General features: G+C 40.3%; 2 protein-coding genes across 2 annotated transcripts in view; one reads left to right on the top strand and one right to left on the bottom strand.

Moving 5' to 3' along the window:
- The window catches only part of INSYN2A (inhibitory synaptic factor 2A), a 32764-nt gene extending 29046 nt beyond the window's left edge, over positions 1 to 3718 (bottom strand). The window contains exon 1 of the mRNA XM_009817039.2: positions 2526 to 3718. Coding sequence (XP_009815341.2) covers positions 2526 to 3718 — 1193 coding nt within the window. The remainder of the gene's footprint in view (positions 1 to 2525) is intronic.
- Positions 1 to 17397, top strand: part of DOCK1 (dedicator of cytokinesis 1) — a 329394-nt gene that overhangs the window by 142567 nt on the left and 169430 nt on the right. The window lies entirely within an intron of this gene.

Raw genomic sequence — 17397 nt, forward strand, 5'->3', positions numbered from 1 at the left:
GCTCTGTGGCAGAAATGTTGTTGAAATGAATGCAATAATTGGAAAGAATTATTCTAATAAAAGGATGGGGCAACCTATGATTGAAATAGTTGTCTAATTTGAGGGAAAGAGGGATAAAGACAGGCTTCATGTTAATAATGCGTTGGTGCTTTGCACGAGAACAGAGTGTTCGTTCAGCTCTGCAGTGTGATCGCTGGAGAACAGAAATGTCCCAAGCATAATGCTGGACTCCTTTGTGCCATCTCCTTTAAAATCACCCAGGTGCTACAAAATTAGAGGGATCTGGAATACAAGAATTCCTAAAACAGGAGAAAATATGCAAGTATGCACCTCCCTTCTTTCCTCCTTCCCCATCTCTACATCCTTCATGTCTAACTGGGAGGGGGCATGTTTGGGATGTGGCGAGAACATATGGAAGAGTAGCTGAAAGCTGCTCCAAGTAGACACCCTTTTCTTCTCTCGGTAAGTTTTAAGGCAGCACCTTTGTGTGTCATCGTGTTTAAAACAACCCCCCTATCTGAAATCTCATTTTGGTTTGTAGATACTTTGCTTCCAGTTTTTATAATTAACCTTGACGACTGCTGTAACCGCCACTGTTTATAGTTAAGGTCAAAGAATCATTAAAACTTTTTAATTGTCTTTTCCACATACCACAATATGTTCAAAAAGATTTCAAAATGTGTGATGTATCTTTAGGCGGTGATTTCACCATGCTGGGGAACCTATGGGGGGAAAGTAAAGGAGTGCTAATAAATAGGCTCTTTTTGGCCAAATATAATGTAGTCTTGCAGACTGTAATACACAAGTCTGTGTGTGTAAGAGGCAGCAGAGATATTCTGAAGAACTGGGGCTTATGGATAGTTCCGCTATTTTAGGGCTAATATAGGCTACAGCTTTGTCAGGCTGACAACTATAGAAGGATTATGTGAAGATATGAGCAATCATTGATAATTTGGGCAAGACCTCTTTTGTGCTGAGGGCAGGGATACACTCCTAACGTTGGCTACACTAAATGGTCTGCTTATGTGAGGGCAATAAAAAAATAAGTATTTGCTGCACCTGTTGCTCTACTGTCTTTGGGAGAAGATAAAAACCTGATATATAAGTGATGGAGGGAGCACTGGTGTTTATAGCAGATGACTTTCTGGGTAGGTGGGTGTGTTCATACACAATGTTCTCAATGATCAGATGAGTTATGATGAAGAAATATTTTTCTGTATTTTGTGGTTTGACAAGCAGCCTGCCACTTCCTTCCAATTCTCTGGCAGTTTCTGTAAGTTAAGAAAGTCAGAGGAATACTTTTTCTGAATAATACTTAAAAAAAAAAAAAAATCAGTACGCCTTTCAGCTAGATCAAGAAGCTTCCCAGTCTGAAGATTCAGGATTTGACAAGGTATTCTAAAAATACTATCACCAGCTGTAAAATAAACTAAAAATACTAAGGCTATGTTGACAGCATTGTGCAACAGCTGAGATGATTTTTTAATGAAAAACATTTTGAATTTTTAGGATTAACAAGATGATTTCTATATTCCTAGAGAAAGCGTTGAATTACAAATCTTAAGATGTACCTTTTTGACTCAAATGAAAACATGTGCTGCTTCAAGTAGCACAAGGTACTGGTTTCTAATTTTAAAATCCAGATTTCTTCTGACGAATTATGAGTTAATTACAGAAGTATTTAAAAACAAGAAACAGTGCACATACATTTTGGGGTGCATTCATTGAATAAAGATTAGCGAACTAAGGCAAGTAAGTCTGCAAAACGCTCGTTAAGGTAATCTAAGAGATGGGTTGAACTGTCTAGGTAAAGACTGAAGGTCGTACCATGTTATAGTAACTAGTATTTGTAATGCCTTATGGGTTGATTTAAGTAATGGAAGTTAGGGATAAACAAAATTTTGTTTCTTCATGCTTGAGTTTGTCGTGTGCAGAGTAGTGTGAATGCTGTAAAGAAGTCTTTGATATTCAAAGTTTTCATTTAATTTCCTTCTGAAAGAAATATCATTAAAAATTCAGAAGGTGAAAATAAAGCAGACAAGATTCATATGTCATTAATGGAATTCTATTAAGAGTTGTAATAATATCCCTTAATCTTAAAAAGGTAAGTCTCTTACAGAATTAAGGTTTTTCTGCTGCTTTTCATGCCGTCTGAGGTATTACGGTTAATACAAGTTGCTGATGTGAAAGCATCCTCGCTAACCCTGTTTGGAGACCAGTTTGTTCTGTGCTTGTTAGGAAAGGTCCGAGAAGAGATATTATAGGTCCTTTGTTGAATAACTACTTAATTACATCCTAGGACAAGCAGATACCAAATCTGCGAATGCTGCTGCCAGGTTTCCCTAGGACTCGCCTCTAAAGCAGCAAAATGTAGCCCGTGTGAGAAGCACCACGTGTAACGTCTGGGTGTGCTGCAGAGGAACGCGCGGCGGTGGGTGCGAACTTACATTAGCAAATTCAAGGGCAGGACTTGTTAGAAAAGGCATTTAAAACAGCTTATACCCGTTTAAAAAGCTTCTACTCACCCTTCTCTGTGAGCTTCTCCTTTCTCTAGCTCCTGTATAACACCCAACAACACTTTTATGGTTTCCTGACTAGAACTGATCAAATTTTCCATCATCTGAAGCTGCGCTTTCAAGTCCACAACTTCCGTGTGAGGCACGATTTGTTGGCATTCCTCGCTCACCGCGACGGCCGTCTGGCAAGGCTGGTTCTCCTCCATAGGTGAAACGTTTATCTGAAGGGTCTGTTCGTTACATTCGGTGGCTTGGCACTGCACCCGCGACGGGCAGGCTCGAGCATCTCCCGCCTGGGGCTGAACACCGTTCAGGTGCACAGTCCTCTTTTTGTCCTCCTCGGCCGTCGGGCACGGTGACCAGTCGGTCTCGGCTGTGAGACTTGGCAGGTCGGGCTGCGAGGCGTTTGAACCAGCCGCTGGCAAATAAACAGTGGCCACTTCAGTCTTGAAGACCCTCCCGTGGAGGGGCTGGGTGGCCTCCTCGCTCCCCGGCCGCCCCGCCGCCTGTTTCCCTCGGCTGGGCGGCCGGTCGGCGGCGGGCTCCTCTGAAGCGGGGTCGGCCGAGTTTGGGAGAGGAGGAGGCGGCTCTTTGGGAGAGCTGTGCAAATCGCTGCTTTTCCAGGCCTCGGCCCCGCTGTCGCGAGATCCCGCGTTGGCACGCTCGTTGATGTGGGAAATGAACTCCGCCGTCTGCAGGCTGCCGGCCTTCTTGCCCCACTGGACGGCCTCCCCGGGGCTTCTGCCGTCTTTGTCCTTAACGTCTATTAGAAACCCGTTGTTCTGACTCTTAAAGGTGTCGACAGTCGAGGCGCTTTTAAGAATATTCCCTTTTTTCCGGTCCAGAGGAAAGGTCTGGTAACACTTTTTAAGATCGGGTGAAGTCTGAACTCCTGTGCTCTTGGTGACATTGGGTATTGACCTCCGGGCAGGCACTGTCATGTACTTGCGATAAGCCGTTTTGTAGGAAATGGGCTTGGCTTCTCTCTTGTCGGGATCCTGGGTGGTGGACAGCTCTTTGTCCCTCTGCTCGTTCTGGGCCTCGCAGATATCTTTAAATCTCACCTGGAGGGCTTTGTTTCGTTTCTTAATCTGCCGGTTGGGATCCAGTGCGTATTTCATCTCCAGAGCGAGCGAAGCCGCTGGCTCAACTTCGCTTTCCGACGTGGTGAGTAAGCATTTGCTGGGCTCCTTACTCACCATGATGCCTGTATGCAAAAAGAGGTCAAAAAGCCTCACGTTACAAGAGAAATGCTGCTTTTCCCCCCGAGTTTGCAATATTTGAGGTAACTTCCTCTGCTTTGCCTGAAATGGCTGCCACTCACAACCTTTTTCCTCGATTCTCTTGAGTCATAGTCCTTTATATTAGGCTTTGGTGTTTTGCTAGAAAATCGTGCTTTTTATCCCCATTTGTTAACGCCTGCTCCTCAGAGAGGAGCGGGACTCAACCTGGTTTTCGTGGCAGCAGGAGTTTTTCCAGACCCCTTTGCAGAGGACAGGCACCGTGGCTGTCTCCGACTTCACTGCAAGGGAATACGGGCCCTCAGGAAGCAAGTCATCTGAATTGACTTGATAGTTAATAAAAAGAACAGGAAAAATGAAAAACAAGTGTCTTTGTACAAACAGAGAAGAGTCTAGAGCACTGACCACCCTTAATGCTCCTTTAATGCAAATGTTTAGTAGCAAGAAGTGTCAAACTGGCATTACTTTTTACAGTATGCTTGCTTCCGAAACACGTTTCTTCTGTGTAGTGTACTCTGCGTCTTTGCAAGAAATTAATTGGTCATTAGAGGTGTCACTATTTGGCTTTTTTAAAAAATGTACCTCATAGCTAAACCTAAAGCCTGGATATAGATCAATTATTATTAGCAGCCGGTTGGTACTGCTGTATGCGCAAAATTTATGAACTATTGAAGTTTGTGGAAGAAGTCAGCAGTGCGTCAATTAAGGTTTTGCTTCAAATGCAAAACAACTCATCCTTTACTAGAAGCAGTAATATGCCTCTGTAATAGAGCTTCTTATCCCAAAGGATCCTAAAGCACTGAAAAAAACCACCCCACAAAAAACCTGTGATGATTCACAGAAATTACTTAATCTGCTATTGAAATATAAGCACCTCCTCAAGGATGAAAAGATGCCAACTGCTTAACACAGCACATAGCAAAAAACCCCAACAGCTTTATCTCTGTACAGATCATAGGGGATCTGTAGTAACCGGATAGTTAAGACCTCATTTGAAGTTGTCGTTTTTATTCTCCTACTGCACAAATTTCTCCCCTAATGCTGAGATTTACTGAATTACCAAATTCCCACTTAATCCAAGTATTCTGCATGTATCTCCTATTTAAACACCAATGTACCCTCAGAGTACAGTGTAAAATGAGTAAAGGGACTTTCAGGTGTGGTATTTGAAATACATTTTTAATTAAAATTATTTTGTCTATTAAAAAAAAAAGTGAAACTCTTGAAGAGTTAAGTGCCACAGTAGACTATGTTTTATAAAGTCAACTCAGGGGCACGAGTGAGTGAATCCTTATGACTAGTCTACATTTAGTTTTAATTTAAGAAAACAGAATCACTAAGGTTGGAAAAGAGCTGTAAGATCAACAAGTCCAACCACCAACCCAACCCCACCATGTCCCGCAGTGCCATGTCCACACTTTCCTTGAACACCTCCAGTGAGGGTGACTGGAGAACATAATGGGGAAATAATTTTCAATGGAAGACAGAATGTGTATGGGTTTTAAAAGGTAATAGTAACATTTCCCAAAAGTTATTAAGACACACAAACGTGCATGTCAGACAATCTGTATACGGCAAGGTTGGACTTCGGGCTTATCAAATAGCTTTCAAAAAATCTCATGCAAATGTGTCACTACTTAAGGGGTTTTTTCATGCTTTACTTCCCTGGTCCCAGTAATTCGCAAACAAGTAACTGAAGTATTCTGGAGTCCGCCTGGTTTGCCTTTTCCTATCTAACTGCTCAGGTTCGAGGAGCGGTGAGGGAGCAGCAGGCATTTTGGAAGGGGAAGTTTCTATCTGAATCTGTGTGATGCAGGAGTAGGTCTGTAGAAGAAAGCAGAAAGGGGGGAAGATTCGGGACAGAAATGTTCAAATACTGGACTGGATTGCTAGATCCTAGTTTTCAAACTCTAGATGCACATACAGACCCAGTATCTGACACCAGGGTGACCAAGCCCCTCTTTTCGGGGGGGGGGAAGATTATAAAATGCAAATGCTAGGGGGAAGCCTTTAATACATGACGTACAAATTTTTGTGGCGGGGGAATATAAATTAACTGCATATGAATGTCAGGCATTTTTTGTTCCAGTTGAAACCCTAAATAAGGAGTCGGTCGTGCTTTGTGGGGATTGTTTGTATCCTCTACTGACCTTTTGGGGCTGTCTTTTAATGGTTGCCGAGTGAAGTTACACCTTTATTTAAGGGACGTTCTGCATACAGAGCCCCACTGGTTCACAGCTTCCACAGACGGTCATGGTAGGAAATACAGACATACATCCATCTGTCTATCTATCTGTCTTGGGGTGGAATTTTGGGATGCTTTAGTGAATAATGAAGTGCTTTATAAGATACAAACCTGGCCCATTAGCCTGCAATTGGACAGACATTAGCTTCAGACACAGCTAAAATATGTTGTAAAAACCACTGTCAAAACCAAAAACTCTGCACTTTCATTAATGTAGAACTACTGGAAACAAAACTTCCATAATGGTCTGGTAAATTAATGAGTTTACCAAGAAAACTAAATACAGTAACACAACAGCCATTATATCCATTAGTTTTCAAATCTGCTCATGTGAGTTCGTGCACCACTAAGAAATAGTAGCAAACAGGACATGAAGAATTTCCGAAGATGTGAAATACTCAGTAATTACGTCTGAAAAGAGGGCACACATTTTTACCTGTAAAAGAGCTTTACAAAAATTGGCTGTTCGATCTGGAAGTCACTTTTTACAGACATCTCTTAGGATTCCCCAGAGTTGTCAAGGTGGGTTTTCTGGCACTTGGTTACTTGACAGTAGGATCCACTAACATAAAATTTATTCTAAAGTATTGGCTTGATATTTTATTAGTGTACCTCTGACCTGTCTCAATTTTCAGATTATTTGAGATACCACTTTAACCCCATAATCTTTGGGGCTGCTGGATCGCTGCGTCTGTTTGGAATGACTTAACAGATGGAATTAATGAAGTCCATAACCCAAATGAAACCAGGAGCCTGGTGATATTCTACAGAATAGAAACAGATAAATGGGATACTATATTCTGTGATGCAGTTAATTTTAAGCGTGTCTTTAATAGCCAATAAATTGATTCTTCAAAAATTGCTTGTCTCCCTTTCCCAATTGCCCAGGCCTGATTGATTTAGCTAATCTAAAGGTTTCTATTCCCACTAGTAGCTTGTACTAATAATTTTATAGATATCTGTGATTAAGAACGACAACAACCGAAAGAACTAGATTTTTTTAAGCCTTATTCAGATCTCAGTGTCTCCAAGGAGAGCTATATGTGCATATTTGGTAACGGTTGAGCTAACAGTTGATTGCGAGTTACATATTTAACACGGAAGACTCTTTTGGTTTGTTTTGGTTTTGTTTTGAACAAGGCGTTGGCTCCAATTTTAGCTTCCTTAGGCCCTAGCATTTACAGCGTCGTCTCCTGGGAGGCCTTGCTTAATCATTCAACCTGTACTTGAGATCAGACCGTGTGAGAGAGGTCTGCCCTCTTTCCGCCGAAGTTTAGCGCCAGCGTTCCTACTGATTTCCTGGGGAACGGGAGCACGCCATGGGACCACGTGCCATGGGCACAGCCCGGACCCAGACTGGGAGACTGCAAAAGGAAATCTCGTTGTAACATCTTTCCTTTCCCTGCACTACTCATCTGGAATTCTGCTGCCCGTTACTCAGCTCGGTAGTGTTTTCTGGAACACGAGGCAAGGTTGGCATACACAAAATGCGCGGCTGTGAAATATGGTGGAAGCTGCAGGATTTTTGGATACTTTAGGAAACTACTGAGATGGAGTTTCTCAGTTTGCACGAGTAGTCAGACTTCATGGTTTACTCTGTCAGGGGGCTAACAGATGCTTTGAATTTGAATTTTAGTTGTAGATGCCAATTAAATACAGATAATAGATTTAAACTTTTTGTCTGTAGTTACTCTAAACAAACCCTGATTGCATGAGATGCTTTGGTAAGCTAAATATTTAAGTAATCACCGAGCTTATTTTTCAGTTTTTAGCCTTGATTTGTTTATAAACTTCTGGCTGATTACCCCCAAGCAGTGTTCCCTTATGTTTGAATATGGAAATAAACTATTAAATAATAGTAATAGTAGTAGTAGTAGTAGTAGTAATAATAATAATAATAGTGATGCACAGAGAAGCCTTAAGTTAGTATAAAATCTTCAGGGTAAGCTATGGAAACCACCTTCTTTATTATTTCAGGTTCTCCATAGCATGTTTTATTCAATTAAATAAATCCTTCCCTCTCGGTTCTCCATTTATTGATGCTGTCCAGATTTCTTCCCCGCAGTTCGGCAAAGCAATGGGCATTTCTAGGAAAGAGACCTATTTTATGTGAGTCACGCCTAAATTATGAGGAGCAGATGAAAGGCACGGATTCCAGTCTCTCTATTTTCAGACCAAATGAAGGCTTTAGAGATGCAGCTGTAAACTTCTGGGCATGTATGAAGAGCACAAAGGTTTTTGTGCATGTGTGTAATAGCTTTAAGGACAAAGAATGCAAGGGATTGCAAATACTTGGGCTTTCCCATGTAAAGGAAGGCTCATTAATGATCTGCAACATCTTTAGGCTTCTGAATATACAGAGGCTATACTTTCTCACAAGAACCCGCCTCGTATACCATTTTTATATGTCCAAATATTAGCATAAAATGTAATAATGCATATTTGTTTTTCAAAAACTATTTGATGTCTATAAGTCATCTTGTAACTTTATACGTAGACTATAATACACTCCTATTGTTGAAAATACACATTTGAAAGAAACTTGGATTTACTTCCTATAAACAAGTACCAGATGGAAGCCTATTCTATGTTAATTCTAAATATACCATCGTGTAAACCGGCGATAGCAACCTGAGGATATTTTACATGTAATTTAGATGTTTTTCTTGATTTTGAGTTAAATAGACTGCTTCTAATAACGTGTTACTTCTTCGCCTTTCAGACATTTTGACTTCTCATTAAAGTCATTTAGGACTACTTTCAGTCTTTTAAAAGGAATCCAATTGTTAGATGAACTGACCGTGTCTTTACAATACAAACTTAAAAATCATACAGTAGTATCCTAAATATTAGTAAGCAATGTCCAATAAACAAAACTGTACTGATAAAAATGTTGGAAAATATGAATGATGTCAGCCAGGTATTAATCATTAGTTGTTTGCAGAAACTCTTCCTGCATGTTACAGATTTTTTATAGTGTTTTAATACACAAGTATGAGGATAAAATATGACTTCCAGATAAATTCAAGGGTGTGGGTATGTCCAATTTTTGTGGTGTAAAAAGTACTGATGACTGTTAGGAGGAAAAGCCCCCAATGTAGCCGTTGACATGCAAAACTGATGTGGTAGACCACTCTGTCTTTCTTTTATCGGAATTGTTCATGTAGAATAATAGAGTTAGCACTGCTGGTAAATGTCAAACTAGTATTTTTTTTTAAATCTGTTTTGAAACCCTTAGGCATTGAACTTGAATTTTCTCTCTCTCTCAAACTTCCTTATTTATTGCTCAATACTGAATTCATTCTTATTGCTGCATTTATGTATTCTGTGTTTTATCAAGTAGAGGGTGAATTGCCCTAGCCTTATAATCTTCCTTTTTGAGAAGTTTGCACCACTTCAATGAATTACAGAGCTTTACTACCATTTGCCTAAATCGGTGCTTTTCAGCCTGTGGTCTGGAGACGCTTGGAGATTGCTCACCTACGTTATTGCTGTGCATGCCAGAAAAGAAAGCTCCTGTATGCTCCCTAGGAAAATGACAGTTTGTGCAGGGGGGTTACATTTTCACTGAAAAAAAAAAAATTACGAGGTTCCACAGACTGAAACAAAGTCTACTAACTTAGACTGATCCTTTATTTTTCAGTTACATTGTCCTGCAAAAACCAGCTTTGGGATGCATTAGTTAGAAATAAGGCATTGCACTGGAAACTACAAACACTTGGTAGAGTTGTGATGGTTCTTAGTATAATTTCAGAAAACGGATCTATGGATCATCTAGTTTCAGTGATGACAAATGATAGATTCATAAATGCCTTGAAAGTCTTCCTTTGGAATAAACATGATCATATGGCATTTGAGTTGTCTTTTTTTCCTCCCATCCATTGGCAGGCTCTGTAAGAATGATGTATAAAAATCCTCTCCTTAGCTGATGGCTGAGATAGACAATAAATGCCTTTAAATGCTCTTGTGAGCTTTAGCTTTAGAACTAAGTGGCAATAAATAAAATGTATGATTTAATAAGCACTGTCGAATTTTAGATAAAACAGGAATCTATTGTAGGATAAACTATTTAAAACGTTCCTTACAAAACAAAACAATTTCCCTGAATGCACAAGCTGGTATATGCTACCTTCTGTAATTCTGACATGTCTACCATGTGTTCTAAACACAAATTTTAGTAATACTTAGGTTTTGTTGCTTCCTATATTGTTACGTGCATAAAATTAAAAGGAATCCATTCAACGTGATAAAATTCTGCGCAATAAGGGTTACTTTTCCCGTAATACGTTTCTGCAACTAATATTAACACTAACAGGAGATGTGCACTTGCATTAAAAACAACATAGGCCCTTGTGGTCTGAGTTGCTAGTAACTTCATGCTGGAACAAATGCAATGTCAAAAGATATTCCCTGTCAATTCATAGTGTTGTTATAATGTCAGACGTTTGCTAGGGGTTTGTGTACTGGAAAAAAATAGCATTACTATTAAAAGAATTATATTTCTTACTGTGCTATGCAGCTACTGCTACTATGAAAATCTGAGTAAAGGTTTATTAGCATTATTTTGCCATGTAAATCTGTGCGACTCTTTGTCAGTGTTACAGCTGGTACTCGCAGTATAAGGATGCTGCTGAGGATGCGTTGCTAGGAGAATCACAAATAGTTCTGCTTATACTGTACTGTCTTCCAGGAGTCCAAAAGCCAGCGTACTTTCACTGGAAGGCTTTTTCATTTTTATGGGACTTTCTGGTAAATAATTTAAATAGCAAGCTGTTAAAAACGAGAGCTTAGAGACAGTTCCTTATCTGCATTATTGTTGAATACTAACTTCTAATTGTTCTTAGTAAACACCAATAGTTTTTGTGGGTGTTCAAGAAAGAAAGCAACCACGGAATGACAGGAAAAACAGCAGTTCTGTACTTTAGCTTTGGCCAACAGGTTTGCAAAACTGCCAGACCTGCGGAGAGTGATCTGGGTGCTAGGGACTGAGAACACGTCCAGACTGCAAGCGTCTCCGTCAGCTGCAGCTTATTTTTCATCGTAGCTTTTCAAATGTTGGGTAGGGTAAAGAGGAAAAATGAGCTAAGCTGGTTCCAGCTCCACGCTTCGGTCTTGCACCTTCGGTTTTGCTGTGTGGGTACCGGAAAGGCACCGCAGCGTGCTTCCGTTCCCCTGGGAATGCAGATCATCTCATTGTATGGAAAATGCGTTTTGTAGTCTGTGCTGGAGCGTAGTACAAATGGGAGATGACAGACATGAATGACTTTCCTGAGGTCAGTGGTTGTAAGGCATGAGAACGTTGTCAGCTCTTTCTGCTTGGATTAGGGTTACACGCAGACAAGCCTTGGGAGGGTGTGAAGTAGCGCTAAACACCGCGCCTGGGTAATTTAGGTTTAAAACCTGGCATCGTTAGCAGGGTATTAATTGGTGAATAATATCAGTCGAGATTTGCATTTGCACTCCACTGCTCTCAGCAGTCACCAGGAAATAAAGGCTGTGTAATTTTCACCTTCTTGAGGAGCACATTTGTGAACACTTTCTGGTTTCAAGCAGGTTCTGGTTCTGGCTCTGCTGTAATTGTAAATTAGCAACGTACAGTTAGACCTGAGCGTGCTGAGGTGGGTGAAAGACGAGAGGAGTGCACAAATCTGTTTGACTCCGGCTATAGAAAAGGCTCGTACAAAAATGAGCATTAGTTACCCAGAGCAGTGTTAGTAGTAGAGCAAAAAATCTGTGCTTTAATTGCAGTACTGTGAGTGACTGATAGTCCCTAATGTTGCAAAACTACTTTCATAAAAGCTGGTTCCAAGACGCTTTTGAAACAGGTAACGTGAAGGAAGAGCCAAACTCTAACGTGAGGGCAAGTTGTCTTAAATTTGAATGCGAATGCTCCAAATCCCAACTCCCAAAGTCTCACGTTCTCATCAAACATGAGGACTCTGGGAGAAGGGTCGGAGTTGAGGGGTAGCACCGCTGCAAAGGGCTCATGCCAGGTCACCAGGGAAACCCGTTTTGGTTCAACGTGGGAAGAACTGTGCGGAGAATGAAGAGGGAAGCAATGAGTGTGCGAAGATGGCGTGGAGATGTTGATTGAATATGTTGCTTCCAGGTTTTGTGGACCTGGGACAGTGTGGAGTAAGATCTTGAAATCAATGTTCTGGTGATGGTGTTTTAGGATGGGTTATTTGTGATATTGATGATTAGGAAGTGTATTAAAGTAATAATTAGAGATCCTCTTAAGAATATTCATATGCCCCTTTTGTCCCTTCGAGTCATCTCTACTCTGCTTGTCTGAAGCTGCAGGATGGTGGCTGAGAACTCCCCTATGATTAATCAAAATTCCCTGATAACGCTCAGGGCACCGGAACTGTCTACTAGACAGATCATTTACATCACATTTATTGTGGCTTTGTGTGTTTATGTACTGTCACAAAGTGTGAATGCAAGAATATAGCACATTATTCTCACCAACTTGCTCAGCTAGGACTACCTGAAATACACAGATTCATCTTGAATTCAGCAACTTAAGCTTAGTCTACAGAATGGATCAGTGTTATCAGTGTTACCAGGCAGTTCAAGTATAATTTCTTCTGAATTACTCTCTTCGGCATTGGGATGTTTTATCTGTCTCTTTGTCAGCTCCTTAGAGATATTGCTGCATTTTATTTGCCAATGGCCTTGATATGCAAAAATGTATTAAACTGATCAACAAGTTAAGTTTCTTTACATGTGGGTATCTCCTCATTCATTTCCGATTGTATTTGCAGAAGAGCATGATGAATAAAGTAACAAAATCGGCATGAACAACCAAGTACTGATGATTTGAAGGAGAGATTAGGCTTGCTGTAGATTTTTTTTTTTTTTTGCTTATTCATATATAAATACACAAACATTAGTGATTTCACTGAATTGTCTCTTCTTCCTTCTTCTCCCAAGGACAGCAGGAAATAACTAACCAGACCAAAACTACTTTTCGTGTCACTAACTTTAAAACACAGTCCCGAATTTATACACCTGCTTAAGTGGTTTTGTATTGAGCATCACAGAGCCTCTGTTTCAGTTTTTAAAAGTCATTTGCACCACGGTTGGCTGTATAACTTGCATCAGCTTTGACCTCACCGACTTGTTCCAAGCAACAGCATCACTACTCTGCCACGAGCGTTGGCCGCTGTGATTTTCCGGGAAGCACAAAGCAGGCTTGCTGTGGTTAAGCTGGGGTATTACCGATACCCAAACTACCCCATTTAAAGATAGTTTTGGATATATCCATCCACGCTGTGGTCACAGTGGTGGGCTGTCACGCCTGCGTTTTGTAACAAGACTACTTCTTAGTCTTGTGGCTTAGGTCACTGTGGAAGTGGGGTGGAAGTACTGAAGTTGTATAGGTCTCAGAATTCTGGTCAATGCTGGGTCTAAATACAAAATGACAGTTTTTAACTAACTGGAAATTGTGCTGGACATTTTTGGCAGTACGGCAAAAGTTTTACAGCTTTAAGTGCTGTGGCTATGACTTGTTTCATAGGGCTGTCTCTTGTATGACTGAATTACTGACTACATGTCTGCATTTTTCCTGGAGGTGAAGAAAAAATGAAGAGGTGAGGAAGGGCAGGTATAAAACAAGTAGGGAATTGGGGGGGGAAGAGCACAAAACAAGTAAATCCTTCTTTGTAGGCTTTTGACACTTCCTCCTCACTTAGACCATATGGAATGATCTTCCTTTGCTTTTGTTTTTTAGACAGTTTAATTTTGTAGCTATGTGGGCTTCACTTACAAGCATGCTATAGCAATCATGGATAGGCAAAAATAACACAAACCACTTGCTCCTCTTCCCCATGGATGTCATAAATATGAATTAAGGTTGGGATTTTGCCAGTATTATTTCAGTACAAATAATAAGGAATTCCTGTACCAGGTAAAATGGCAGTAAAAGTAAATACAGATGGAGGAAAAAGTCTTTGGATGGTGTAGACTGCTAAAAAAGAAAAGTTAATGTTCTCTCTGGAGATGAGCAGAAGACTTCAGCTTTGCATCCAAAGGAGTAGGATGTCCAAGTAGGGAGAAAGCAGTCTTCAGCACACAAAACTGATGCTGAAAAAGGACCATACAGCTGAGGCAGACAACACCGACAGAAAAAAAATTTGCAGAGGGCTTCCACAGTGTTCATTCGTTCTAAGAAGTCAGCGTGCCAGGCCATGCGCTGCTCCTGCAGAACTTAAATCGGGTGCAAAAGCCACGTGCTTCCACGTTCCTTGGTCCACCGGATAACTGCATTTTTAGCCTGTTTAATGAAACTCTGGTGTTAGATGAGGATTTTAGAAACCAAACTGGTCGCTTTTGCTGCAGGAAGAGCCAGTGCCGTGATGGCTTTATCTGAGACTGTTGTAGTTGTCTAGTGACATGTTCCTTTCTGTGTGCCGCTGGCTGATTACTCCGTTCCACTCTCCCGAACATTAAGTACTGGACAATGGGTGAATACTGTGGTTTGTTTTGCTTCTTACTCAAATATTATTATTTTACTAGTTGTAGTTTCTTGCATTGAAAATTAATACTAAGGTCTCATTTCAAATATTAGAAATTTCCATGTAATTTGGCTGCACTTAGCCATGCAGTTGAATTTGTAACATGTACGTAAGCACATATTCCTGGTTACAAATAACTACTCCAGTCTGTCTTTTTTAGTTGCTGCAGCCTCAGGTATATCTGGCCATAACTATGTAGTGTTTGTGAGATGTTTAACACACTTTTTTGATACAGACTGAGTCTGAGGAGGCCAAATGATCAGCGATGCACATGGATTGGGGAATCTGACATGTGGTAGAGCTCCAGCACTTTTCTGTAAGGACAAAAATCTCCTCTTGTAATGATAAAGTTCAGATCTGCACCCAGATATCGTAGGACTTGGAGGCCTTCAGTCCCAGGGCTTTTAAACCCATCTCTCTTTAATTCAGACCAGGAAAATGGCCCTTATGCCTCTACACGCCTCCTCATTGAAATTGGTGGATTTGGCTAGAAAAACTATTACTGGAGTAAAATCAGGTCTGGTATCTTCCTGCCACTGAAGGGAAAAAAAACAGGCAAAGAGGAAGACACCAAGAGTTGCTCTTTGATCACTGAATTGTTGTTTTTACAACCAATTATCTTTGCCTATGAGACTTGTGCTTATACATGTAACTGGAAAGCAGGTGAGTTTTAAGGCACGGAGCACCATGACACTGTGCTGTGCAAACATATAAAGAAGTTGGAACTATTTTCGAGAGCGTTAAGGGATCAGCGGAGAGGCTGTTCCCTGCCTGAATGTAGTAAAACTGTAGTAAATAGACTTCAAAGTGGGGATGTGCCACTAAAATAAGAGAATGGTCTGATCGCATTCTGTGTGGTCAATAATAATTTAAAATTGAATGCCAATACCTAGTGAGTCGTGCCTGTGTCTGTTCATAGGTTATACAGTATTTTCTAAGCAGAATAAAAGCAAGCACCGATTGTCAAAAGACTAAATATAGAACTCCCACTGAATTCACCACTCTGAGACTTATTTTTTTTCCTTACAATATGTTCATGCTCTCATTTCCTTAAAGCCTATTTAATTTGCAGACTGGTTAGTAAAAATATAAGGGAGTATTTTGCTATAAAATGGATTTGTTGCTTACATGTTTTTTAATATCTTGCACAGATTTTCAGCAGTTCTTTAAGTAGTGGCTGTCATAAAGCAGAATATAAGATCTTTTTAATAGCTAGTTTAAATAAGCATGTGAATTTCTTACATTTTCAGATGTTCTAGATTTACTGTAATTTCCTCAAGTATGCATGAATTATGTGACCACGTATCCTCAGTTCTCCCTGTCCAAGATGACTGTGGTTGGGTAAGGAACTGCCTGGAGATAGCACAGCTCAGTAGCTTTGTGGAGGTATCCTTACATTGTAGCACAGATTTTTGGCAAGCTAATAGGTTTCCCTGGCTTTCACTACCACATCGGGCACTGCAAAGGACTGGTGTTGCTAAGTTTGCTTTTAAATTCTCCAGAACAGGATAAATTAAACATCAGTGTTAATATCTCAGTGTCATTTATGCGTTCTGTCGTTGAGTTTGGATTTCCAAGTAGCGTACCGGTGTGTTGTGGTGACCAATAGTGTTCGGTCTCCAGTAGTGCATGTCAGGAAGACGACACACGCTCCGTGACTTGGCACTTGGGCAGGCTCTTGGGCTTCTTAGCCGTATTTTCCTTCTATATATTAATCTCTATCGAACTTAGCTACGCTTCCCCCCCCCCCCCCTCCGAATTCATTATATATGCTGTGCATCTCTTAGGCAAAAATGCTTCTGTCCGTGAAATAGTTAACTGGGGAAAAAAATGCAGCGATGATCTTATGAGCTACTTGTTTGTGAGCTTAATTAGTAGAAGGGTGCATTGAATGTTAAGTGCTGTCCCTCTTGATAAGTAACTAACACTTTCTTTTGTGGTGCTGTTGCCCAGCTGGTTTTTTTATGTGTCAATCTGGGGGAAAGGCACTGATTTCATTCAAGATTAGAATTATTTTGAGCATCTTGTTAAAAATACACATCGTTAACAATTATGGAGTCCTAAAGACCACATATTTTTCATCAAGGGCATCATGACGTCCTTACCAAAAAAAAAAAAAAAGCTTATTTAGTATCAGCCTTCCCTGGTGAGCTCATTCTGTGAAGGCATTATGCTTTAAATGAAACAGCATTTTAAACTCTGGGGCAGTAATTTTATTTTACAACTCTTCAGTATGAGTATTTGGATTACCAATATACATTATGTATTTCTATTGAAATCAGTGACTGTATGCCATCACTGTACAGAAGAATATAAACCTCCAGATGATAAATTAGGGATATCTGAGTACTGAGATGTTTTCATCTGAGCTGCTCGTACGCATTTATAATGCTAGGAGAAAATCCAGCTTTTAACTTGGAACTGTTATTTGTACTTGAGGAGAACAGTATTATTGTAGTAAAGAAAGGCAGGCACCAGCAGGCTGGTAGAACACCAATAGGCTTCACACCAAAAGTAAGGAGATACATTACTCTCCACGCCTGTCGTATTTTTACTATAGTTATGTTTGCTTGAAATCTTACATTAAATAATTCTGAGTACATGGCTAGGACAGTTACATGTCATGTGATTATATATATATATATTTTTTTTTTTAGCTAATAGTTTTTCCACCTAGCAGCTCGATTTTAACCTTGATACATGCAGCATTCCTGACAGCACTGTAAGTATGAATGGTAATCACAATGAAACACTTAAGCGGAGGGAAGACATCCCCAGTTTATATTAGACATGAGCTGTTACTGTTTTGCCTTCCGTTACCGCTTTCCAGCATTCAGCAGAAAAAAAAAATGATTCTCAGAGGTTGGAAAAACAGG

Source organism: Gavia stellata, chromosome 9, assembly GCF_030936135.1.
Source record: "Gavia stellata isolate bGavSte3 chromosome 9, bGavSte3.hap2, whole genome shotgun sequence".
Classification (NCBI taxonomy): Eukaryota; Metazoa; Chordata; class Aves; order Gaviiformes; family Gaviidae; genus Gavia; species Gavia stellata.